This window comes from Lissotriton helveticus, chromosome 5_1 (assembly GCF_964261635.1).
Source record: "Lissotriton helveticus chromosome 5_1, aLisHel1.1, whole genome shotgun sequence".
NCBI classification, from domain to species: Eukaryota; Metazoa; Chordata; class Amphibia; order Caudata; family Salamandridae; genus Lissotriton; species Lissotriton helveticus.
Genome location: NC_136065.1, coordinates 226,055,701 through 226,082,730, shown reverse-complemented (window position 1 = coordinate 226,082,730; position 27,030 = coordinate 226,055,701). Strand labels below are relative to the sequence as shown.

At 47.0% G+C, this 27,030-nt stretch overlaps 1 protein-coding gene across 1 annotated transcript in view; it reads right to left on the bottom strand.

The window, feature by feature from the left end:
- Positions 1-27,030, bottom strand: part of ABCA2 (ATP binding cassette subfamily A member 2) — a 693,258-nt gene that overhangs the window by 307,555 nt on the left and 358,673 nt on the right. Inside the window, exons 9-10 of the mRNA XM_078642051.1 lie at positions 15,247-15,566; positions 13,791-13,950 (exon numbers count right to left, since the gene is read on the bottom strand). Coding sequence (XP_078498177.1) covers positions 13,791-13,950; positions 15,247-15,566 — 480 coding nt within the window. The remainder of the gene's footprint in view (positions 1-13,790; positions 13,951-15,246; positions 15,567-27,030) is intronic.

Below are 27,030 nucleotides of genomic sequence, written 5' to 3'. Positions count from 1 at the left end.
TACAGAGAGAGGTCGGGGTTTGGCCTACTGACAGTTTTGACTGGCCATAAAGTAGGGCAGAGTGTTAAGATGCCTGCTGCAAAACACCGACCTGTATTTAAAGTGGATGGCTGCGGGGATTAGTAGAGCCAGTAAACCAGCGCTTTCAAACAAATGAAATGTATGCTAGAGAGGGGCTATGGAGAGGTGAGGGGCTCTTTAGCCAGGGGATAGTGAGGGGATCGGAGGAGGAGGTCATGGGTGGCTAAAAAAGGATTGTGGGGCCACTAAGCGCTAAAGCCGGCCCTGGCCTGTATCCACAAAGGCGAGCATGGATGGATGGATGGACACGGCACTGTGCAGTGTGTGTTCTCAGATGAACACTAGGTGGCAGCACGAGGCTACACACAGCTGGTAGTGATCACAAGTTATCATAAGTGAATAGCGTGCTAGGAATACATGGTTTAAAACTGTTTTTTTAGACCGTTAAAATTAATTTTAACCGGGTATCGAACAAAGAGCACGTAAAAAGTTAAATCACTCACAACTGCCCTTCTAAAGCTCAACAAACGTAATATGGGCTTAGAACCGCCAGACATCGAAAATGCGCCTCGAAAAAGTTGAAACATGATGCAGACTAGCAGCGCAAACTGTCAAATATTTAGGTTATTTATTAGGGGACGGAGTAATCAGACCACAAGCCTCCAAACTAACAGCCATATCCCAAATTCCGTTGCCCCGTACTAAACAGGAATTACGAGCCTTTCTGGGATTACTTGGTTATTACCGCAGATTCATTCCCCAGTTTTCCCAGACGGCAGCCCCTTTAACGGACTTGCTCCAGAAAAACTGTAAAACAGAGGAGTTTCTCAAATACCCTTCCTTGGAGGTAGTACAAGCTTTTGAAACACTGAAACATTCCCTGACATCCGACTCCGTGTTATCCAGTCCTGACTATTCTCTCCCCTTTATCCTACAAACCGATGCTTCGGATCAGGGGTTAGGGGCAATATTAGCTCAAGAAACTCCTCAGGGAGAATAACCCATATTATACATCAGTCCAAAGTTGTTTCCCCGTGAGAAAAATGATGCCACCATAGAGAAGGAAGCATTGGCCATGAAATTATGAAAATGTCACACATGGCAATGTGAAACCTTGGCAGCTATGTTGCTGGGAGACATGAAATCATAAAATCTGCCCACTTTTTTTCCATTTCACAGAAACCTAGTGAGCTTCAAAGCCCTGGAAAAGCAATACAAAGGCAAACACCCAAACAGCTGTAACTCTGCGGCTATTAATCTGCACTTCAAGACGTAACCCTGATGATCCAAGCATAAGAAGTTCAGGAAATGTACATAGACGCAAACTCCCATTTAGGAAAAAAAACGAATATGAACTAGCACAATTTTCCCAGGTCTGCGCATGCAGAATGTATTCAGTGCAAATAATTTGCACATGCAGAATTAAGGAATGCAGTTTTACACCACAGAGTTATGCAGGCCCTTCATTGCAGAGCTTAGTTTTAACTAATGGTTTCGTTTATGGTTTAGTAGAGCCACATCCCTACCGTGCGTATGTACACTCCTATGCACCCTTTGATTTGGAGCGTTTATTTAAGAACAGGGCACACGTTTTTGTATTACTTATTGGTATTCCAAGACAAGGATATTTTAATAGTTCACGATTGGCTGCAGAGATTTTAAGTGAGTGTTTTCTCGGGAGACACCTCGTATCTGGCTCTTCGGGCCATGGCCGGGTGGTCGTTACAATTCCTCTTCAGGCCTGGTGTGACCTCATTTAGTACAGTCCGTTCCCCTGGGTGACTCAGGCCGGAACGGAACAACCAGTTTCCCCACAATAAATGGCCGACCATCTCCCGATGTACCCAGATTTGTATCAGCAGCAGAGCTGGTTAATTAATTGGAGGGAACTTGGCGGCAACAACCGGCGCAGAGGCTGCAGAGCCTACCCGGGCGGCTGGAGCTTCCTGCGGCACACATCAATCTACTCGACACCGCTCACAACCGAGCGGCGCACCAGCCCTCTCATGCGCCCACCCTGGAGTGCACTGCGGAGGGATGAGGGGGCGGACAGCCGGGAATTCCCTGGCTGACACCACCCCGCCTGCAGAGACCCCATTAATTACTGGCGTGTGCGCGCTCCCATTAATTACTGGCGTGTGCGAGCGCGTGCCGGTCGCTGTGCGCATGCGTGTGCTAAGTTATACAAAGCCAAGTGGGTAAAGCAAGACCAAGGGCTAGAGTGCACAACATTTGCACTACTGCCATAAAGGAGAAAATTCGCTTTTTGACCATTTTTCTGCCTTCACGGAGGCAAACAGAGTATATATATTTAGCTTCAGTCCTTTTTGCACAAACATGTTTACAACCAAACAAAAAAAAACTGTGCCAAAAGAACGTGAATCAATTGCAAACAATGTACAAGACATCCTTTGCTGAGCAATCATTCATTTATTTTTTAAGATATTTGAAGATACCACAAGATTTATAAGTAACATATATAAAAGCATTGACCAAGCCAAAAGGTCGTGTCTTTGGGAATTATTGGCTTTGCCAATCGTTTTAACAATATGTTACTGTTTATACTTTGGATATTTTACATACACAAAGACAGAATATAATGTCACGGACACTTTACATGCCCAATATATCGTATTACTTGTAGTATGACACCATCCCTGATACCTCCGCCCTCTCATACTATGCTCTCCCCTCCCTCCTCCGCTATACCCTTGCCCTCTCCATCTCCCCCTCGCTTCACTTCCATCTCTCTCCTCCCCTCTTTATTTGTGTACTTTTAAATTTATATGTCCATACTCCTCTGACGCACTTGACTTGTTTGATCTCACTGTTCAATGTTTGTTTTTACCTTCCTTGTAAAGCGCTCTGATACTCTCGGGTCCAGCAGCGCTATATAAAACCTTTGAAATAAATAAATAAATATGTTAACATTTGTAAACTACTTTTGTTTTAGTGAAACTTTGTACTATAATTGGAAATGATGTCACTAAGTATTGGCAAAGCCAACGCGTCTCAGCTCTGCGAGAATGAGCAAATACGTTTCCCGCGGCTTGTCCGTTACAGGTGAGCTGAGTCGCATTTAGAGGTCCACTTGAGTTCTGGTTTTGGGAGGGTGTTCATAATGGGGCAAAATTTAGAGCTCTGAAGTGGAGGCTGGAGGCGGTGTGAGACAGTGGACCATAACAATGTTCAGATTACGAGCATGACCTCTCGCCAATCAGCACATAGCGATGGGCACATATGCACCATTTGTAAATACCAATTCTCATTATTTACATCAGATCATTGTGGTTATTCCTTTACATCAAATTGCTAACAAGCACTCACAGAGCCAACAAGTCTGGCTTGTTTTAGGCATGTTTGTGGAATGATATGTATGCATCCAATTGCAAAAAAGTAAAAAATAGTCACCTAAAAGCTGGTCAGGCAGCTGTTGTGTAACCACAGGATTGTAGTTCACATGTTTTAAGCTATGGTGTTAATTACTTGGGCCGAGCACCTTTTAGAGCCCCCACCTTTTTCATTCCACTTAAAGCAATGCCGTCCACAAAAGGATTTTGCATACAGACAGCTAAAAGTCATCTCCTAGGAGAGAACTAATAATTGTGATGTTGTAAAATGGCCATGATGGACCTGGCTCTTTTTGCAGGGTCACTCCCAGAATTGTGTATTGTACTGCTGAACCCTTTTTTTGGCATTAGGACTCTGTGCACTTTTCCCCTGCTAATCAGTGGTAATTAGTTTGTGATCTCTCCCTAAAACATGGAATATACCAGATTAGCACATTTAATTTACTTACAAGTCTCTAGTAAATGGTACTCCATGTACCCAGGGCCTGGAGATTTGATGCTAATAGGGCCTACAGCACTTATTGAGCCACCCAATAAAGTAGCCCTTTAAAACATCTTAGGTCTGCCACTGCAGCCTGTAGTGCAGCTTTAAAACTGTAATTTTGACCTGGCAAAATAAACGTTTCGCCAGACCTAAATCTTCCTTTTTAATACTTACAAGTCACCCCTCAGGCAGGCCATAAAGTCTCATAGGGCAAGGGCATTGTATTTAAAATGTAGAATGTGTACTTAAGTTTTCCATGTTCTGGCAGTTACAGGAATATAACCTTTCATTAACTAAAACTATATTTCCTTATTACAATTAATAAGTGATAACATTAGATTGGGAGCAGATAGAGATGGTGTGTGTGCACTCAAATGAATTTTAATTTAAAACCCTCTTTAATAATTAAATCCGATTTGAAGTCACAATTTTAAACATGCCACTTTTAGAAAGCTGGCATTTTGTTGTCCAAACCATTTGTGCCTTCAGCCGGTGTCCTGGGTCACATGACTGTGAATGGCACTACTGTTGGGATTCGTGTATTCCTTCCAGACCATGACACAATGGGGCTTAGGTGTGGACAGGATGGGCCACCCTGACAGGATGAATGGGGAGAGGCTGACCTGCTGCAACTAGACCTGTTGTCCTCTGCTGGAAGAATTCCTGATTCCCAAAAATCCTTTCTGGGACTCTTGGGTGGCATCAGTTTGAGCTTCTCCTAAGAGGAAAAGGTGGAATCCTGAAATTTGGGCTCTTCGCAACTGTGAACGGCCCGTTTGCGCCAAGACTGCCACCGGCGACGATTGGCAACATAACGCTCTGGTGAGACCTGATCTTCGCGCTACAGAGATGACCGGAAATGCAAGAACTGCACTTGGCACTACAGCAATGACAGCCTGGGGTGACTGCCTGACCAGCTCCTCGCGCTATTGTGAAAAATATCCACAACACTTTACCGGCACTACGAGGCCTCTTCTGCCGTAAATGGAACTCTACGTGCCGGACCAAGAATGTAACTTTTCATCGGAACTAGCCTGGTCCCTATATCTGACCTGCCCTCTATCATGATCAGTCTTAACTTGTGACTTTCACCCAGTCAGGTACAGCGAGATGACCGTGAGTGGTGATTTCTGCTTTTAGGCACAATTTCCACCGAAAACCCTAAAACTGAATATCTCCTATCTTACTTAATAAAATTCACTCCATGTTTCAAATTTGGTTTAGGATTTTTCTTGCGTTGTGTTTTCACTTTTAATGATTTTTGTGCTGTAGAACATTGCATCCAAGTTAAGCCGGACTGCTTTAGTGCCAAGCTATCAGAGGATTAAGCAGAGGTTGATTAAGTGACTTTTGTGATTCACACTGACAAGGAATGTGGTTGTTGCCAGAGTGGAGCTTCCACCCCCTTTCAATCAATAATCCTATTGCTTACAGGTGGATTTCTTGGCATCAAAATGAAATCTTGTGGAGCAGAAAGAACGAGCGACCGCTTGGCTGCTCCACTGCACTCCGCAGCATCTCTGGCAGGCGGGAGCACAGAAAGTGTCTGTGTCAAAGTGGGGGACGGGTGGAATTGCACACTTCAGAGAAAGAAAGCGGAGGGCCTAACCTTGACACCCCAGGCCCTGAATGTAGGTCCTAGTGTTCATGGGGTCACATCACCCCTTTAGAAGTGAAGCTGCAGTATTTGTTCCCTGGTGAAGTTGATCAAAAAGTTCTGCATATTATTTACTGCCCTACAAAAGCAGATCCAAACAGCAGCAGCAGCAGGAGGAGGAGGAGGAGGAGGAGGAGGAGGAAGAGGAGGAGGAGGAGGGGGAGGAGGAGGAGGAGGAGGGGGAAGAGGAGGAGGAGGAGGAGGAGAAAAGCCCACTCTCGCTTACAAATAAATAAAGCAAATAAATATGACAATAAGACAACCGACGGAGGCAATGGGCAGACTAAGCCACTGTAAGTTAACAATACACCTCGCAACAGACCGCGCATTCACTGTCTAGTAGGCAAGGCCTCAAAAGTAGGCAAATTAATTTTGCCCTATTTCGTAATAAGAATTAGTCAAAATGTGGAAAAGCATTTGTCCCATTCCTTATATTTAAATACAAATACAGTTTGCTCCTGGTTTTTTTTGCAATATGGAGGGGAGCAAAATCTCTATGCACCAGTCCCTATATCACTAAACTAATAGCTAAGTGGCGCATAATAGGCGTTTGCTCCATTTTTGAAGCAGCTCAACAAGTAGGTAAAAAGCGCCCAGAAATCACTAGAAAGACCACAAGACTGTACTTTTTGGTACCTGGGAGACCCCAATTCAAAACTTAAAGTAATCTGAAACGTATATACCAGAGCAAAGAACAGTAAGTCATTGTGATGTGCTTTGATCACACAGCAATCACGCTGCTTATCAAGGGTACATCCACCCACTGCTATAAAGGGACATAATGCCAGACAGGGGATTTAATGAGAAATCAACACATCTGGAATGGAAGTAAAAAAAAAAAAAGCCCAGGAAAAAATGATTTCATTAAGCCCCATATTGCGCCAAGTCAACTCACAGACAGTACCAGTGGGTCATGAATAGAAGATTTTTCCCGGTAAGAATTTGTTTAACTATTGGGGCCAAATGATAAATTTTACAGGGCAAATTTTCAAACGCATTGGTTACAAGACCATGACATTTTCTAATGCTACAATAAGCAGGGGCATTATTTCTCCACAGTAATTCATGAACATGCTTATAAGTAAACTGAGTGTTGGTCCTTCAGGCTTCAGGATTGAACAGAAAGCAAGCTTCTGTCCCATAAATTACTGGCCTCCGCCAGGTGTCCAGTCCGGTCATGACCACCGCTTTGTACTGCAATGTACAGCTTGGCCGTGCTTCGTTGTGAGATGGTGTAGGATCTTGCATGCAGGCAATTAGCACGTGAGCGACTAGGAAGAGCAGCCTCATCCCGCGAGACTCATCAACAAGCGGCGTCCTTAGTAGCAGCATGGTGCCATCCAACAACAGCAACATTACAGCGACAAAAATAGCGCTGGTCCCTGGTGACCTCGGCTGCAGAGTTTCTTCTTCTCTAGCCCTGAGCCGGGGAGACTACAGCAGGAGACTTTTACAGCTAGTTTAAGGATAAAGTCAAAGGCCTAAAAAGGAAATTTTATTAAACGGAAAATAATCAATCCTAGACGCGAGTCTACATTAAAGCCTCTGGGACTATAGGTACGAGGTGACGGGGAGTGTCCCTTCCAAAGCAAGAAACATCCCCTCCCCAAGAAAACATGACCTAGAAGGAAATTCTATTGCTGGGCAGAATGTTATGGAATGGAAAAAGGACTTTCCTAGGTTGTGTCTACTGTAAAGCCTTTGGGGCTGTGGGTACAATGCAAGAGTGAGTGAGTCTCTTTTCCAAAGCATGATGCTCCCTAAGGAAATATGACCCAAGTAAAAGCAGCAAGACTGTTAAACTCATCACACTAAAGCAACGGGGTAAAACAGAATCCCTCAACAACCACTTACAGATGGACTAAGAAATGATAAAAGACCGACTGAGAAAAAAAAAGAATGCAAAACGTATGTACTGGGAAAAAGAAACTGTATGGGCAAAACTTCAAAGGCTAAAAAGCGAAATGGTTCTGATCAGCCAGTGATACAGCGATAGCATCTATGAAGAGCAAGAGTCATAAAGGGCGACCGCCGCCACACAGAGCAACCAGCGCCGCCACACAGAGTATAAGCCACATAGAGCAACCGCTGCCATACAGTATATACCATCAACGCAAGCAGGAACTCTCATTTTTTGTTTAAATCTTTTTTATTGACATTTTTCATATTTTAAGCATACAACCAAAACAAAGCGGAGGTACCATGTATAGTTGCTTGCATATGCTACGATATCCAGTACCAAACTATAAAAAGACAGATGAGTTGTTCAACAGGGTACCGAGAGAGGACTCATGACAGCGTCTGTATAGAGGGCGTATCAGTGCCCAAGAGTCTGCTTACTGGACAGCTTGTAATCGATTCAGACAGGGTGCACCTTAGGACAAACTGTGGACATAGGGTACAACAAAATGAGAACAACTTAAGCCAAGGAGGGGTGAGGGAGTTGCTAGAGACCTGCTGCCATGCCTGGTATAACCCTGGCCCAGTAACAGCAGTATTATGCAAAGGGGCCATACATCTCTGGAAGTCAGCGCTACTTAACTCCTTTGGTGCTCATGACAAGCCAGCTCGTCATGAGTCACAGTGGAGCTGTGCTCTAGACGAGCTGGGCTCGTCAGAACGGCTGCACGCCGCCCACGCGCGATTGATGGCCCGCCTGTGCAGGCGAATAAATCAGTGAGCGGGGTCGTGACGAGCCCAGCTCATCATGAGCACCACTGTGGCCAGGCCCGGACTGGCCGTTGCGGGCACCGGGCAATCCCCCGGTGGGCTGCATGGGTGGGGGCCGGTTTTGGGCCCCTGGGGCCGGTTTTGTTACAGGGCCGTTTTTGCAGCATAACCAGCCCTTTAACAAAATCGGCCCTGGCAAAGAGCGCAGTCACACACCCTGGGGGGGGGGGCACTTTGCCAGGGCCAGTTTCGGCTCCCAGTCCGGTCCTGACTGGCTCATGATGTGCTGGGCTCGTCACGAGCACCGCAGCGCCGAGCTCACACCCCAGCCACACCCGCACCGTTAGGGAATTACCCCCACAGCGAAGGGGTTAACTCCTGTACCTAAAAAGGATGAGCACTAGATGTCAGCCTTGAATATCGTCTCGGGTTCCCCAGTGTTAGTAACTATGTGCTGTAACTTCGGTAGCAGGACACCTCATAATCAACATCCTCTGTGGGGCTTCCATTAGGACCCAGAACACTCATCTACACTTCTCCAGAGTAACCAACTTTCTCTTGTTGGAAAGAAATGGTACACACATGATTGTAGAGTGATCGATCTCAGAATAAGAAACCCACCAATTGTAACAATAACACCATATTAAAAATAAAAAGTTAGTATTTCAAAACATCCCGCAATCCACTGCATGTTTATGGAGAGATAAAGGGCATCTTCTACAAATCCAGGCAGTCTAACTTGAATGTAGGCAATTCACCCACTTCTTCGTGGTGTTACTACTAAGGATGAATGATGGGTAAGGGGCTGTCATTTTTGTTTTATTGCGTGAAGTATTCGTTGCATTCAAATTCTTCTGTTCAGTGCAGTTATAGCAATGCGTCTTGAGCAGTACTTTTTACTTTTGCATAAATGAAATAAAACTGCGTGGACTGTTAACTGGAGATAGGCGATCCTGTGTAAAGCAAGTGATGAATTACCAACGTTCAGAATCTTGGCAAGACAAACTTTCCTGACGTAATACAGTTGTACAGCCATTACCAGTTTAGCGTGGCGGGAGGGGGAAATGACAAACTACGGAATAAGGAAAATAAAATAAATAAAGCCACTTACTATGCGCTTATCGCATTGCCGATGCAACAAGCACAAGATAAGTGGTTTTATTTATTTATTTATTTATTTTATTTTCCCTGTTCTGTCGTTTGTCACTTCCGCCGCCTCACATTGCATAACTGCACGGGCTGCCACAGTCATACCAACACACTACTGACCATCACACTTCAAGGGTGACAATTCAGATTACTCTTTGCCCCCAAAACTATAAGAATGGCTTGGGCAGCAGGTATTAGTCATTTTTAATGTAGATTTATTTAATAAACAGCTGCTGTTAAGCTCTTCTCTAAAATAGACTGGGCCACCATGTGGCAGACTGTTATAAGTGCTGGTGTTTTTTGTTCGTGTTGAATACCGAAAACCACAGGCAAAAATTAAACATTGGCACACCTAGTCCATTCCCGAAGCTCAGGCCTGTTGCACTACAAATAGACTTCTAATTTCTTGGTTCCGTTTTTAAAATTAACTTAAACTAGCTCTTATTTTAGGATTTGCTTTGGGAGCTTTGCTCAATGTGCATTAGCCTGATCCCAAGATGTTATAGGCAGTCCTGTTGTTATTTTCCACCCTTTTTATGTCTCGGCTAGCGTAGGCTGCGCACATGCGCAGTCTCGCTGGTGAGATTTTATGTTTTAGTAGCGAGGGTAAACCCCGCCCCTCTTCTCCATTGGATGGCTTCCTAAACGGCAGCCAGCCATTGGAGAAGAGGTTTTACGGACGTCATTTTTCCAGCGAATCCCCATCTTTTTCGGATTGAGGGGCGTGTTTAACGTTCTTTCTCATTCTTCTCCATTGGCTGGAATGTAAAAACAACTGTCAAAAACACGCCCGTTGTTTACATTCCAGCCACTGAGAAGAGGGGAGAAAGAAAAACACGCCCCCAGTCTGAAAAGGACGTCATGGACAGCACTTGTTACTCACAGCGTGCAGCTCCAGGCGGTAGGCAGTTGTTTCCAAGGCAGCGGTGCTCTTGCGGGCGGCCAAGCTTGCTGCCTCGCGCTTGGTTCCCCGCCCGGTTATGTTTCCCCGGGCCTCCCGTGGAGGCTCTGCTTTCGGTCTCGCCAGCTGACTGTGGGCGCGTCGTGGTCTAGCTCCTGCGCCCGGGGCTCTCGCGAATGCGGGCCCAGGCGCCGGGGCCCTGTTTAATCGGGCCGGGCGGCCCGTTCTGCCTGTCTAGCATGCGGGTGGGGGGGCGGGCTCGCCTGCGGTCCCGGGCGCCAGTGGCCGGAGCATGGGGCCGTGGGCCCACTTTCGCCATTACCCCTGCGGCGGGGGAGGGGTGCGGGCTCGACCTTGACTGGTGCCCGGAGCGCCCCTTTGGGCTGCGGGCACAGGCCCCGGTGTCCGGAGCTTCGGGACAACGGTTAAATCGTTTTTTCCCTTCATGGCATGCCAGAGGGGGGGCGGGCTCGGCCTTTCCTGCACATCACGCTCCCTGGTGGTGGCGGGTACAGGCGCCAGGGCCTGGCGCATCAGGTCGTGTGGCCCAATTTTACTAGAGCGTGCATGCGGGGGGAGCGGGCTGAGGCTTTGTCCGGGCTCCCGTGCACAGGTGCTGGGTACTTCCTGTCCAGACGGGGAGGGCGGATCCACAAGGCACGCAGCAGGCGAAGTGGGGGGCGGGGCATGGTCGGTGTTCTCGGCTAGTTTTGTGGCCCGTTAGAAGATCAGATTTGCCCGCACGGTCCATAAAGGCAGGCACCTGGGCCGCGTCGGCACTCCCTCGCCTTGGTGCGGCCCGTGGTGAGGTGCACTCCTCGGGGAGGGGCTGAATTTTTGTTTTCCGGACCTCCACCCGGCCCGGCAAGGAGGGGGTCTGTTTCGTCATTTTATTGCCTGGTCAATGAGGGAATGGCATGCCAGTGGGGAGGGAGTGTGCTACAAGTGTGATAATGGCCATCAATGCCCTGCAGGGGGGAGACTGACCGGTCAGTTGGGAGGGCAGACAGCTACAAGTAGGAGAATGCCCCTCAATGTCAGCAGGGGGGAGAATGCCATGCCAGTGGGGAGGGCAGTGTGCTACAAGTTGGAGAATGCCCTCAGTGTCAGCAGTGCTCTGCAAGTGGGAGAATGCCATGCCAGTGGGAGGGCAGTGTGCTACAAGTAGTGTAAGTAGGGGGGAGAATGCCATGCCAGTGGGAGGGCAGTGTGCTACAAGTAGCGTAAGTAGGGGGGAGAATGCCATGTCCGTGGGGGGGAGGGGGGCAGTGTGCTACAAGTAGGAGAATGCCCCCAGAGTGTCTGCAGGGGGCAGAATGCCATGCCAGTGGGGAGGGCAGTGTGCTATAAGTGGGAGAATGCCCCTCAGTGTCAGCAGTGCCCTCCAGGGGGGAGATTACATTGGCAGTGGAGGGAGCAGTGTCATCTGTGGAATGCTCTGACAGTGTTGAAAGTGCCCAGACAGTGGAGAGGGCAAGAGGGGGAATGCTTGATTAGCGAGGGAATGCCATGCCAGTGGGAGGGCAATGTCTTCCAAATCAAAAAGCAATGCACGATGAATAGCTCTTTGTGATGTTATTTTAACATTGCACCTTAACAAAAAAATATTTCAGAAAGCTGTATGTGTGCGTCTCTGTGTGTGTGTCTCTCTGTGTGTGTGTGGCTCTGTGTGTGTGGCTCTGTGTGTGTGTGTGGCTCTGTGTGTGTGTGTGGCTCTGTGTGTGTGTGGGGCTCTGTGTGTGTGTGGGGCTCTGTGTGTGTGTGTGGCTCTGTGTGTGTGTGGGGCTCTGTGTGTGTGTGGGGCTCTGTGTGTGTGTGGGGCTCTGTGTGTGTGTGGGGCTCTGTGTGTGGCCTTGTGTGTGGCTCTGTGTGTGTGTGGCTGTGTGTGTGTGTGGCTGTGTGTGTGTGTGTGGCTGTGTGTGTGTGTGGCTGTGTGTGTGTGTGTGGCTGTGTGTGTGGCTGTGTGTGTGTGTGTGGCTGTGTGTGTGTGTGTGGCTGTGTGTGTGTGTGTGGCTGTGTGTGTGTGTGTGGCTCTGTATGGGCGTGGCTCTGTATGGGCGTGGCTCTGTATGGGCGTGGCTCTGTATGGGTGTGGCTCTGTATGGGTGTGGCTCTGTATGGGTGTGGGGCTCTGTGTGGCTGTGTGTGTGTCTGTGTGTGTGTCTGTGTGTGTGGCTCTATGTGTGTGTGGCTCTGTATGGGTGTGGGGCTCTGTATGGGTGTGGGGCTCTGTATGGGTGTGGGGCTCTGTATGGGTGTGGGGCTCTGTATGGGTGTGGGGCTCTGTATGGGTGTGGGGCTCTGTATGGGTGTGGGGCTCTGTATGGGTGTGGGGCTCTGTATGGGTGTGGGGCTCTGTATGGGTGTGGGGCTCTGTATGGGTGTGGGGCTCTGTATGGGTGTGGGGCTCTGTATGGGTGTGGGGCTCTGTATGGGTGTGGGGCTCTGTATGGGTGTGGGGCTGTTTGTGTGTATGTGTGGCTGTGTGTGTGTATGTGTGGCTGTGTGTGTATGTGTGGCTGTGTGTGTGTGTGTGGCTGTGTGTGTGTGTGGCTGTGTGTGTGTTTGTGTGTGTGTGTGGCTGTGTGTGTGTTTGTGTGTGTGTGGCTGTGTGTGTGTGTGTGTGTGTGGCTGTGTGTGTGTGGGCTCTGTGTGTGTGGGGGCTGTGTGTGGGGGCTGTGTGTGGGGGGGCTGTGTGTGGGGGGGGCTGTGTGTGGCTGTGTGTGTGTGGGCTCTGTGTGTGTGGGGGCTGTGTGTGTGGGGGGCTGTGTGTGTGGGGGGCTGTGTGTGTGGGGGCTGTGCGTGGGGGCTCTGTGTGTGGGGGGGGCTCTGTGTGTGTGGGGGGCTCTGTGTGTGTGGGGGGCTCTGTGTGTGTGGGGGGCTCTGTGTGTGTGGGGGGCTCTGTGTGTGTGGGGGGGGCTCTGTGTGTGTGGGGGGGGCTGTGTGTGTGTGTGTCTCTCTGTGTAGGTGCAAATGCAATAGGTCTCGCATTTGCGAGAGATTAAGCTATTGGCATTGTAAATGACAATGCCATTTATTTATATGTTTTAAAAAGAAAAACATAAGCAAAAATATTGTCACGAGCAATGCCAATAGCTCTAACTTTAACAAAGACGAGACCATTGCATTGTAAATGCTTGTTTCCTGCTATCTGTAGAGTTATTCATCAGTTTGACCTTTCGTGGACTGGTCTTTTTGCTAAGCTGGAGAGCTAGGAGTCTGGTTCCGTCAAACTACATTTCTCCATCTTGATTTTACATCCTATCCCCTGTTAATTGGTTAATGTGTTTTGTTTACATTAAACTGCAGCGTAAATGCTCGTTTGCATCGTGATTGGGTTTGCAAACGCAATGTCAACAGCTTCAGTTTCCCTATCAGAACATCAGATTAAACCATCTACTTCGCATACGTGGGCAGGTGAAACATTCATAAAATAAACAAGAACATATCACAGCATGCACCACCTCCCTCAAAGAACTATCAGTCCTCCTTACAATAGCATCTATTCACATTCATTTTGGTTTGAGGGCATAGTAAGGAACAAAGTCTCTCGCTCACCTTCGTGATGACCTTGTCTGCTTCTGTCCCTACTGGGGAGTAGAGGATCTTGGGGTTGGTGGTCATGAGATGGACCAGAAGGCCCAGGTTCCTTTGCTCCTTGTTCGTGAACCCCAATGAGCTCATATTCCCCTGCTTTAGGGCCTCGGGCTCGATCGTCCTACAAGATTATGGATCACAGAAAGAGCAAATATTAGAACAAGTGGCACTTTAGTAACCTGAAGGCTGCAAAAGCCTGGTACTGGAATCCATTTTCATCTTAACGGGATGTCTTGTGGGACACAGAGGGACATTGCGTATTACCATCCGGCCTGGAGGGCATAGACAACTGGCCAAGAACAGACTGAGTTTCCCCAACACAAACTTTACCAGGTAAAACCTGACGGAATTGTGCAGGGAAAGTACTGCAGTTTCTGAATTTTTGTCATGGAAGACAAACATGCTGTATTACTGCATTATCCCCAAGTGCATAGGAAAGTGTGAGACATTGGGTTTTTGGTTGAGGGGGTCTAAGCCCTGCTCAATCAACAACTACAATCTTTGTCCGGGTGAACCACAAAAAGTCACTAAATTAACCCATACCCAACGCTCTGGTAACTTAGCACAAAATTAGTTAGACTTACCTTTCAGGCAATGCGTAAAGTATTTATGCAGCACACAAACAGCAATATAGTAAAAACATAATAAAAATCCACAAACAATTCAGAAATATAGAGTGAAATAAATAAAATTATACCAACATGATAAAAATACAATCAGTAGAACCAAAGTTATCATTTTTTAAAGTTTTTAGTAAAAACTAGCACCTAAAATATCAAATTGCCAACCTCAGACATTTAGTCGTATGAGACCGGGGCAAAGTTGAAAGTTATGGCTGACTGAAATAGAGCACAGTTCAGATACAAGAGGTGGATTGGGCCCGTTCTCCGGCACCCTTTGGACTTAGAAGAAATTTTTAAGAAAAAGGTCTGCGAATGTAAAGTTCACCGGGGCAGGGCATGCTAATCACAGTCATGTGACCCAGGATACAGGCACCAAATGGTTAGGACAAGAAAAAGACCACTTTCTAGAAGTGACATTTTCAGAATTCCCATCAGAAGTGAGCAAGAGATCCAAGGGATCCTGGAAAAATGAATTTTGTCAGAATGAAGGGCATTCACCATGTTGGATCGGATATCCTGGCAATGCCATTTATTACAAAAAATTTAACAAAACTCGTTAATGAGGAAAGGATTGACAAAACAAGTACATCATCTTCAAAAAATCGCATAGATCCTTCCTGGACAGGGTCTATCATTTTTATGCCTTTGCATTGCTGCAGTAGGTCTGCAAAAGAGTCCCCTTCCTAAAACCATAAGTAGTCTAAACATTCTCCGCTTCATGAAGCACAGAAGATATGAAAACAAATGATAATTACCGCTCACTCATGGTAATTGACCAGTTAATGTTTTCCTACCTGTTGTTACCGCATAGAATGGGCTGAAGTCCTGCCCAGAGCTGGACAAAGGCCGAGAACTGACTCATAGGGTTTTCTGTAGTCTGCTCCTCCTGCCCTTCGTCAGCGGTGGCATTGCTGGTGGTGAAGTTGCTGCTCCAGCTGGTGGCGTTGGATGGCGGAGGAGGGGCTTTGCTGGCGCAGGCTCCCTTCGGCAGTAGTTTTGCCAGAGCGGAGAGAATGTCAACATCTTTAAGTACCTTCTGCACCTCCATGAGGTCCTCCAGGAGAGCATGGAGGCGATGCTGGGCCGCAGTGCTGTTCACCTCATCCAGACGGAGCTGAAATCCCAATAAGAGGTCACTGGTTACAGACATATCACAAACACACCAGTGCCTTAAAGGGGGTCAAGGAAAGCTCTTCACATGCAGCAAAGGTACATCACTGGTACAACAGCTACCATGTAACAGGCTTCCTGGACAGTCAGGGCCTTGTCAAATTTTCTGCACACGTGTGACGTCAACAATGAGAAAGAACTCCACAAGGGAATGAGAAACTCAAACTCAGCCTAGTTTTGTTTGATGAATAAAACCTCATAAAAGTGCAGAGTGACTTAGACTGAGGTATTTTTCAGCACTCTTTAATGATGGCTTAGAAGACAGGAGATGCTCTGTGCTCCTCCAAAACTCCACCAACTGAAATTTGGTGAAGAATGACTCCATCCTTTAATGAAAATAGAAGGGTTGTGGACAGCCCTAAATCATGGGGTGAGCTGCCTTTGTGATGGAGCCAAGCATTACCAGCCCTCGCTCCTTTCAAGAAAGGAGAAAGAACTCTACAGGAGACAAAACACATTTTAACACACTGGGTTAAAATGCATCTCAAACCATGTTTTCTTCAGCTACATTGACAAGAAATTCAAACGTCGAGTAATTCTACAATATAAAATATTGTCCATAATCTGGAAATTTGTACATGACTTGGCAGAGTTCAGCCTGCCGAGCTAAATCAAAATCTACTACTGAAAATTAAAATAATGGTTGGTCAAACACAATATCACTGTATTTTCACATTTCCTACCTTTGGAACGAGCTTCCAAATGCCATACTACGTAATATTTATTTCTCATGTTCTGAGGCATCTATTTTCGGATTTTAAACTCTTTATTGTGTACGTTTTTTGGGGAAAAGAAAATTTGCGATACTATAAATTGACACACTGGATCCGGATCACACAATCGTCCATAAATATTGTCCCATAGTCATTATTAATTTCCTTTATTCTTAAATTCATTATTTAATCCTTTCTTATTCAGGGGCAGTATTTGGGGTGGTTTATACTAATTTATCATATCTAGTACTGCCTATTTTAATTCTATTGAGGACTGCAGAACACTTAAACACTGACAACTGTACAAAAATACTGACACCCGCCCAAAAAAAAAAAAAAAAGATGCATTGACATTGTCTCAAGCAAATATTTGAAACGACTACCTTACCTTGGGGGAGGGGGGAGGGGGGAACGGAACGCTGAATAAATCAAACATTCACCCCCCAGTCAAGCGAGCTGGGTTAAATCCATCCTTCTTTTGCTCACTATGCCACCCCAGTTTGGACCCAGCCATATGCAAGTGAGACTTTGCCCTGCTCCTCATGGGAACAGTCAAGCCTGAACTGCCAGGCCAGATCCTCACTGGTCCGGAAACAAGCATCCTGGCACCGGTTTTTGTGTGTCACCCTTCATCAGCCAGGCTACCTTGAATCCAGTGGCACAGAGAGCAAAGGACCCATGTCTGGGCACACCCATCCCACTTAGGGCAAAAAATTCTGCAGCAGCAAATGATGGTGGGAATGCTGAATAAATCAAACATTCACCCTCCCTAGTCAAGAGATCTGGGTTAAATCCATTGTTCTTTTGCTCACTACGCCACCCCAGTTTGGATCCAGCCATAGGCAAATCAATCTTGACTCAGCTCCTCATGGGAACAGTCCAGCTCGAACTGCCAAGCCAGGTCCTCAAGGCCCGGAAACAAGCATGCTTGGGCCGGCTTCAGGGTGACCAGTGACTCCAACTCACAAGGACTCCACTTTTTTTTCTGAACTTTCCTTTACAAATCACTGGTGGTGAAGACTACAACTACCAGAATGCACTGGTTTGCTGAAAGAAGCCCAGAACAAACAATGTGCTGAGCGAGAGGCATGGCGCAGTGTGGTTACCCTAGTCATCAAGTGCATTTTAAAGCTATCTATAGATGTTGAAAGGTTGCGTCACATCGTGTAAAAAAAAGATTTACGGTCCGAAGAGCTTCGTGTTCACGTTCACTGCAAAACATTAAAGACATCTGTTAAATCAAAATACTGGCTTATATCCCTTCTCCTGATTGCTTCTACATGGACGGGCAGCATTACGAAAAGTAATTCACTTAATGTCTCCCAGAGCAGAGCCCGCTCTCTGGCTACTAACTGATCAGCCCTGACATAAGCCCCCCACCCTCCCCCAAAGTCTGCCAGCCAAGGCCCCCGCATTCTTTAAATTAAATTTGCAGAAGGATTTTCGGACCGTGGTTAAACACCCAATTAGTAATTTCTTTCCAGCGACATGAACTCCCGTGTTCCACGGATCAGCGCTTTAAAGCCACAAATAGAAGCTGCTGTTTTACTTAATAACATCTAAACATTTGTCGGCGATGGTTGTTTTCGGCCGCTGAGCGTCTCAGAGGTCAGGATTAATAGTCCCTTTTTAATCCAAGACCTTTTCCTAAAATTGATTTTTCCGCTATTCCAGGTTTCTCAATTGTTGAGTGAGAGAAGTGATTGATAGCAGGCACGAGCCCATGTCAGCACAGCTATCTGCGAAAAGACCTATTGGTTGGCTTTAGTCACTCGTTTGATTGCTTTTTATTAGGTCGCTTATGTTGCCTTTCCTTCTTCTGTTTGCCAACCCCCGGGAGCACAGCCTCATTACAAGTGTCCTTCCACTGCTTACTTTTCAGGCACTACTTTTTTCTTTTTGGTTAACCACTCTATGAGAGTGTATGTGTTTTCCATCTGCCTCCCTCAAATACTTCTCTTCCCCCTCTGCCAAGCTATTTTCTCACGCCCATCAGCTTCTCCCTGCTGCCCCTTTTGTGTTGCCCTTACCCTCATGTGCCTCTCACCCCGCATTGCTCTCTCACTCGTGCTCTTCTCCCTTTGAGTGCCGCAGCCCCTTCCTTACGCCTGCTCACAATTGCTGCTCCCTCCCTTCACCCATGATCTTTTTTTTTTATTTATATAAATTGCTGCTGTCCCAACTCAGTGGAGTAGCAAGGTCAGGTGGTACCTGGTGCGGAAATTTCTGGTCGCCCCAGGCTTGACAAAAATGGCAAAAATATGTGTTGCATACACCTACAAAATGATGCAGCCAATCGTGACAAGGGTCCCCCACCCAATTTAGCCGTGTTGCAGAGCATCAAGGGTGCTATACAGCATGTCTAAAACTATTGGTAAAGCCAGTAAAACCCAAAGACAAGATTTATTTATTAGCTTTGCCAATTCTTGTTGCCAAAGAAATAATTACAAAGCACACACCACAGATTCCAAAAGCACCAAGCACTGTTTGCCAGACTTCTAAAGGTTTAGAGATAGCAAACTACCCAAAAAGAAAGAACGATATTTTCTGAATTCTGGATGAAAAGGGGAATTGCAAATCTAAGGGTGAAGTATCATCATACATGAACACCCTAGTGGAAGTATAATGTTCCCACTGCTGCATTAGCCTGGACTGGTAAATGCATAGATGGCTAAGAGATGGCAAGGCGAGTAAGACAGCATGTGAAAACCAACAGACATGGTTGAACTGGGACAGAAAATAGACAGGCACTAAAATAAAAGGGGCCCCTCCCAAGCGAATCAGATGGCTAAAAGAAATGGCCCACACTTGCACATCAGGGCAGTTTTGAACTTGCTATAGACAGCTCTATAGGTGTTTTGCAAGGTGAGGGAGACTGCATGCAGCTGTGCTGGCTACAGGCAATGTATGTGGAAAAATCAGCATTAACAACTACTGGCAAATCAGACAATAAATCAGCCTCAAAACCACCAAAAAGCCTACAAACTGACCTAGCAGTCCAGTCCTGGTACTGCAGGTTCCTCTGTAGTCCAGGCAGAGCCTGCTGACAGACACGTGGAGGTACAGTTTGACACACAGATTTATGTAGAAGCCGCAGGGTCGGATTGGGATCACAATTCGGCCCGGGCACCCCTTAAAAAAAGTGGCCCACATTCGTGGATTTCACCCTTTTATAAAACAGCATTTGACTAGTCTCATTGGGCACATTTTTAGGAAATGTTTGTTGAATTACATATTTTAAAGCTCATAGAGCCATAAACATTGGTGAAAGCTAGAAGCACTAGCTTTTGGCTGGTAGAGGTGAAATAAAGTGGCTGAAATGCCACAACTCCTGATGCACTCTTAAAACTTGGCAAACAGGAGATTATTTTTTATTGTAGTTTTAGAGTAAACTCAGCATGAGGGCACTGATTATATGAGCACCGGTCACATTAAAAAAGATCAAATTAATGTTTGTTTTAGGCCTTAAGCAATTAAGTTATTTGCCCAGAAACACAGTATGTTGCACTGAGGCTCGCATTGGAACCTATTTCGAAATTCAGCAGCTCTGACCCTAACATTACATCCTCCTAATTTTTCTCGCTGAAAGATGCCTCATAGTGAGGCCTATCCAAACATACATCCGTCTGTCTACCAAGACCTGAAAGACTCTGGCACTGAGGTGCCAACAACAGGCCCCCAGCGGTCCCCCTTCACTCACCCTTCAACCTCCCCAGTCAAGTATAGTCTCAGGGCGATGACATAGCAGGGGAGGGGTAAAGTAAAGTACAAAGCTGCTGCTGCTCCAGGGAGCATGGCTCACTGGCCGCATAACCTGCTCCCAGCCAGGCGCCTCAGTTTAACAGCACAGCAGGGAAGCGAGCGTCTTTCACGGCCCCACGGAGGTCAAGCTAAAGTCTGCAGGGGCCGCAAGCTGGCCCCTCTGATGCTTGCTCCACATTACAGTGGCTGGGCTGGGAAGAGGCACTAAGGCACTGTGGGCCGGTTGATTGAGCTAACAAAATCCGGCCCTCAGGTGACCCCTAGGCACCGGCCCATCGGCCGATGCCCGACTGCCCGCCTTCCCAATCCGATGCTGGTAGAAGGTACTCAATCCTAAAAGACACAGAGGAGATAAAGTGATCCCAGAGGCTGAAAGTGATGTAGTACTGAAGTGCATGAAGACTATATACATCTACATCTTGGTGAGGTACAGTACAATACTGATGAACGGCGGGTACCAGAGAGCTTCATGTGCTTGTGGTCTAAGAACATCTACATCTTGGTGAGGTACAGTACAATACTGATGAACAGCGGGTACCAGAGAGCTTCATGTGCTTGTGGTCCATGAACATCTACATCTTGGTGAGGCCCAGTACAATACTGATGAACGGCGGGTACCAGAGAGTTTCAAGAGCATGTAGTCTGCATAGAGACACATCTTGGTGAGGCCCAGTACAATACCGAGCAACGGCGGGTACTAGTGAGCTTCAAGTTCATGTAGACTATGAACATCTAGGTGAGGCACAGTACAATACTGATGAACGGCGGGTACCAGAGAGCTTCAAGTGGATGTAGTCTATGAGCATCTACATCTTGGCAAGGCACAGTACAATACTGAGGAATGGCGGGTACCAGAGAGCTCTAAGTACCTGTAGTATGCGCAGACCACATCTTGAAGAGGCATAGTACAATACTGATTGTATGGTGGGTACCACACAGCTCCAAACACATGAAGTCTGCACTTAGTACAGCACTAGTAACATACTGATGAAGGATGTATATCAAAAAGCTCCAAGTTCAAGAGCTGTCACAATGGATATCTGCATTTTGAAAGTACTACACTATCAAAGTTACATGCCTCTGTGATAGAGGAACCTAAGCCCATTGCCAGGTTAACAGTGAAAACTGGAGCATCTCTGAGGTCCTTGTGCAGAAGACACAAAACTGGCCATCCAGGTCACAGGACAGGTACGCACTCTACCAGCTGTGCACGCAAGCCCCAGCCATGCAACAAAATGGAGGACTGCAGGCACAGTCAGGACCAGAGTAGTGGTAGCAACAGGCTGTACAAATACCATTTACAATGCAACACTGCAGTGCTGTACTCCATGGAACTGCAACAGTGCTGGACCTAGGGCGGGAAACAAACTGAGGACATATAAAGAGTATAGGTCTTCTGCACTCACTGGAATCTCCCTAATGATCTGCTACTCCCTATGATCTGAGACTACCCTCTGCGAGAAATCTCCATACAATTACTTGCCATTCTGAAACTCTTACAAGACTGAGACATCACCACACAGCCCTTTCCCACATCCTTATCGAAATCCCCATGCAAAAGAGGTGTGGTTGTATTTGTAGGCATTGCGTGGGGGGAGGGGGTCTCTTCTTTTATCTTAGATGCGGAGTAGGACCCACCATTCGATGTTCATCCTATCTATTTTGACTTTGGGCACATACATTTGCCGAAGTTTCTTATTTTTGCTATGAATGTGTAGCTTAGTAAGGAAGAAAACAAGTTACTTACCTGTAACTTTGGTTCCCCAGTATTGGTAACTTTCATAGATTCCCATGCTTTGTATCATTCCCCGTCGTCGGAATGGGAGCCTCGGTAGTATCACAACCATAGAAACAAAAGAGAAAAAATAGGCCTAGGCCTCATCTCATTTTGTATCCCATCACCCTCTTTTTGTAAAAGAGACCAAACTTTTGTCAGGACCAATCAGAGCAGCCTCACCCCATAGAACCTTCCTGAGAGAGCTCAGCGCCTCATATTTTCGTAGCCATTGTGCAAACCGCCACTATCTCTTGTCAAAAGACTGAGCTTTCCCAGGGGAGGAGGGTGGGCGCATGGGAATCTATGAAAGTTACCAATACTGGGGAACCAAAGTTACAGGTAAGTAACTTGTTTTCTTGCCCCAGTATTGGAACTTTCATAGATTCCCATGCTTTGTATCAGAGTAGCTAGCAGTAAATCACAAAGACACATTTTGTAGATACATGGCATCACATAACCATATTAGCAATACTTATAGCATAGCAAAACAATAAACAAAATGTGCTCACCACGATGGAGGGATTGTAGGGAAAGCTCACCTCTCAATGAAAAAGATTCCGCAGAACTGCTTGACCAACAGCCGCGTCGTCTCGTCCTGCAGACTCCAGGCAGTATTGTTTCGTGAAGGTATGAGTACTGCTCCACGTTGCTGCCCTGCATATGTCCTTAATGGCGACACCAGAGAAGAGAGCCACAGACCTTGTGGAATGTGCACAGACTTTTCTGTCCAGTGGCTTTCCCGCCTCCTGATGGCAGAATTGAATCGCACTGGAGATCCAGCGGGAAATGCCACTCTTTGCCAAAGGAAACCCCTTCCGTGGTGCGCTGTAGGACACAGCAACTGGGATGATTTCCAAAAGGGTCGTGTGCGCTCTAAGTAGAATTTCAAGCATCTCTGAACGTCCAAAGAATGTAATGTGCGTTCCGAAGGCGTAGAAGGGCGCGGAAAGAAAGACTTTAAAATCAAAGGTTCATTCAAGTGGAACTCAGATGGCACCTTCGGAATAAACTTTGGATTGGTGCGAAGAATAAGAACATCCTTTTTGAATTGAAGGAATGGATGCACTATGGAGAGGGCTTGAAGCTCACTAACTCTTCTCGCTGCTGTCAGAGCTAAGAGGAGGGCAAGTTTCCAAGAGAGGAACTTCAAGTCCGCCTTGTGCACAGGCTCAAACGGAGCTTTCATGAGTTGAGCCAGGACAAGATTGAGCTGCCAAACTGGTGGAGGAGGTCGAACTGGAGGATACATCCGGAACAAGCCTTTTAATAATTGTTTAACAATCCTAGAGGACCATAAGGAAGGGCCTGAAGAACTACGCCGAAACCTTGATATGGCTGCAAGATGTACCTTCACAGACGAATGCGCCAACTCAGACTTAGCCAATGATAGTATATATGGCAATAGTTGATGAGGCAGAGACTTGTAAGGATGGAGACCTTGTCCTTGACACCATAGGTAGAACCTCTTCCATTTTGCCTTGTAAGTTTTATTAGTGCTCGGTGCTCGAGCCAGTGACAAAACTTCTCTACATTCCTGGGAGAGATTCAGATGACAGAACTCTCTGTGTTCAGGAGCCACGCTGTCAAGTGTAGCGATTCCGGATCCGGATGGTAAACCTGTCCCTGATTCCTTGACAACAGGGACGGAATTGGTTCTAAGCGAATTGGAGGAGCCTGGGAGAGCCGCAGGAGTTCTGTGTACCAAAATTGCCGAGGCCACGCTGGTGCAATGAGGAACATCTTGCATGGTTCCGCCTTCATTTTCCTGAGTACTCGAGGAATGAGGGGAATTGGAGGAAAAGCGTAAAAGAATGCGCTGTATCAGGCCATCGAAAGGGCGTTCCCCAGGGATCCCTGATGGTGAACTTTGCTTGCGTCAAACCGGCATTTGGCGTTCACCGGAGAGGCAAAAAGGTCGATGGATGGTGTCCCCCAAACCGAGAACACACTCTCCAGAATGGACTGATTCAATTCCCATTCGTGAATCACCTCTGTCCGGCGCCTCAGGGCATCCGCCTTGACATTGAGCGAGCCTACCAGGTGTTCAGCTCTCAGACTGATGCTGTGAAGAATCGCATAATCCCAGATCCTCTGAGCTTATGTGGACAGAGTTTGCGACCTCGTTCCCCCTTGCTTGTTGACGTAGTGCATAGCCGTCGTATTGTCCGTCCGTACCAGCACTGTATGGTTGCGAACTCTGGGAAGGAATGCCTGCAAAGCCAACCGAATGGCCGTCAGCTCCAAAAAATTGATATGGCACTGGCGCTGCTCTGGACTCCAGTGCCCGCTGACTTGAAGCTCTTGGAGCACTGCTCCCCAGCCTTCCAAAGAGGCCTCCGTGGTCATGATCAGGGGGGATGGTGAAATTCTGAACGTCAGACCTTGTGCGATATTGTCTTGTACTAGCCACCATTCGCATGCCCTTCTCATTGCTGATGTCACCAACACCTTGTCGTTGAATGATCCCTCTGCTTGGCACCATTGTTTGTCTAGTTCTTCCTGCAGAGGACGCATTCGCAGCCTGCAATGCGGTATTAATGGTATGCAGGATGACATCGACCCGAGAAGGGACTTGTATTGACGGACTGAAAGGCATTTCTTGTGGAACAATTGGCGAGCTGATACGATCAACTTCTGTTGACGCTCTTCCGAAGGACGAGCTGTGCATCGCGTGGTGTCCAAAATGGCCCCAAGGACCGTGTGGCTCTGGAGGGCTGTAGAACTGACTTGTGTTTGTTTAGCTGAAGGCCCAGGTGACTGAACAACTGAATGCAAGTCGAAACAGCTTGAGAGGTTTCTTTGAAAGATGGAGCCTTGACGAGCCAGTCGTCCAAGTAAGGGAAAACCTCCAGGGATTGTTTTCGTAGAAAAGCTGCTACTGGTGCCAACACTTTGGTGAATACCCGAGGTGCAGACCGAAGCCCAAACGGAAGCACCTTGAATTGGAAATGGCTCTTGCCCACTGTGAAGCGCAGATATTGTCTGTGAGCTGGGTGTATCGGTATGTGGAAATACGCATCTTCTAAATCCAGAGACGCCAAATAGTCGCCTGGGTTCAAAAGAGGAAGAATTTCTTGGAGAGTGACCATCCTGAAAGAGCGTTTGATGAGATAAGTGTTGAGCTCTCGTAGGTCTAGTATGGGGCGCCAAGTCTCTGCCGTCTTCCGCACCAGAAAGAACCTGGAATAAAAACCTCTGCCCCTCAGAGAGAGGTACCGGTTCTATTGCCCCCTTGAGAAACAATTGATGGGCTTCGAGATGGAGCAGTCCCAGATGTTTTGTGCGGATGGCGCCCGGAGCTCTTGTTGGAGGAAGATCTTGGAACTCCAACGTATGGCCACTCTGTACAATACGAATAAACAAAGTGGAATCCACTCAAGGTGATAGTGATCTCTAGAGTGATAGGGAACACACAATGTTGTTTAAATGCCCCTCACACACCAACAGGCCCCTTGGTGTCATGCTTCATCATCGGGGCCTTCGCACCCCTCTACGGGATGCGGCGTGCTACGACTCGCGAATACGCAGGAGCACTTGACGTGAACTATGTGTGGGGGTGTGTGTATACAAAAATGTGAGTGAGGTGAGGTGAAAAAGGTGAGTAATTAAAAGATACCTGGCACATGGGAGAAAAAAAACTTTATTAAATCCCCGGCTGGTATTATTAAAATAAAAGTGCAGGGCGTGGTTTTAGAAAGATACGTGTTAGGGTATCAAACCACTGTATTAAAAGTCAACATGTTTCGGAGGTCAAAGCCCCCTTCTTCAGGACAAGGGTTAAAGCACTAACCCCCCTTACTCACATGTAAGATGTAAAAGTGAAAAATAAAAATTACCACAATGTGTAATGTTCCTCACAATGTTAAATGTAAGTGAGTGTCGTTGCGCCCAATTGGCGTAAGAACTTAGAGTTCCCAAATACTGGACTTCATGAGCCTTTAGCGTATATAGGGGAATCCTTCCTTTCTAATCAGAAAACGGTTACTGCAACAGCTAATCGCCTGCCTTCCCTCAACGCGGCCCGCGTTGAGGGAAGGCAGGCGATTAGCTGTTGCAGTAACCGTTTTCTGATTAGAAAGGAAGGATTCCCCTATATACGCTAAAGGCTCATGAAGTCCAGTATTTGGGAACTCTAAGTTCTTACGCCAATTGGGCGCAACGACACTCACTTACATTTAACATTGTGAGGAACATTACACATTGTGGTCATTTTTATTTTTCACTTTTACATCTTACATGTGAGTAAGGGGGGTTAGTGCTTTAACCCTTGTCCTGAAGAAGGGGGCTTTGACCTCCGAAACATGTTGACTTTTAATACAGTGGTTTGATACCCTAACACGTATCTTTCTAAAACCACGCCCTGCACTTTTATTTTAATAATACCAGCCGGGGATTTAATAAAGTTTTTTTTCTCCCATGTGCCAGGTATCTTTTAATTACTCACCTTTTTCACCTCACCTCACTCACATTTTTGTATACACACACCCCCACACATAGTTCACGTCAAGTGCTCCTGCGTATTCGCGAGTCGTAGCACGCCGCATCCCGTAGAGGGGTGCGAAGGCCCCGATGATGAAGCATGACACCAAGGGGCCTGTTGGTGTGTGAGGGGCATTTAAACAACATTGTGTGTTCCCTATCACTCTAGAGATCACTATCACCTTGAGTGGATTCCACTTTGTTTATTCGTATGACTTGGGAGACTGAATCCACTGACTCTCTCTCTCCCCCCTCCTGTTAAAATTTATTCACTCTGTACAATATTCAGGACCCACTGGTCCGATGTTATACACTTCCAGCTGTTCAGACAAAAGGATATCCTGCCCCCCACTGATGTGACTGGGAGGGTAGGAACAGTAGGTAGAGCCAGGAGGCCGCTATTGCCGCTTGGCGTTGTCACGTCCCTGCCGGTTCTGACGCCCTCGCGGAGGTTGGCGAGAGTAAGACGCCGATTGTCCCTGCCGTTAATTTGAGTATTGGTTCTTATAAGACTGCGAAGATTGCGAGGAATATCTCTGTTGGGTGTTGCCTCTATACGAAGAGAAACCTCTGCCACAAGCGCCTTTAAATGGGACCTTACGGTAGTTGAGTGATCCCTAAGACTTCGCCGTGTCTGTATCCTTTTTTATATTTTGCAGGGCATCATCAACATGCTT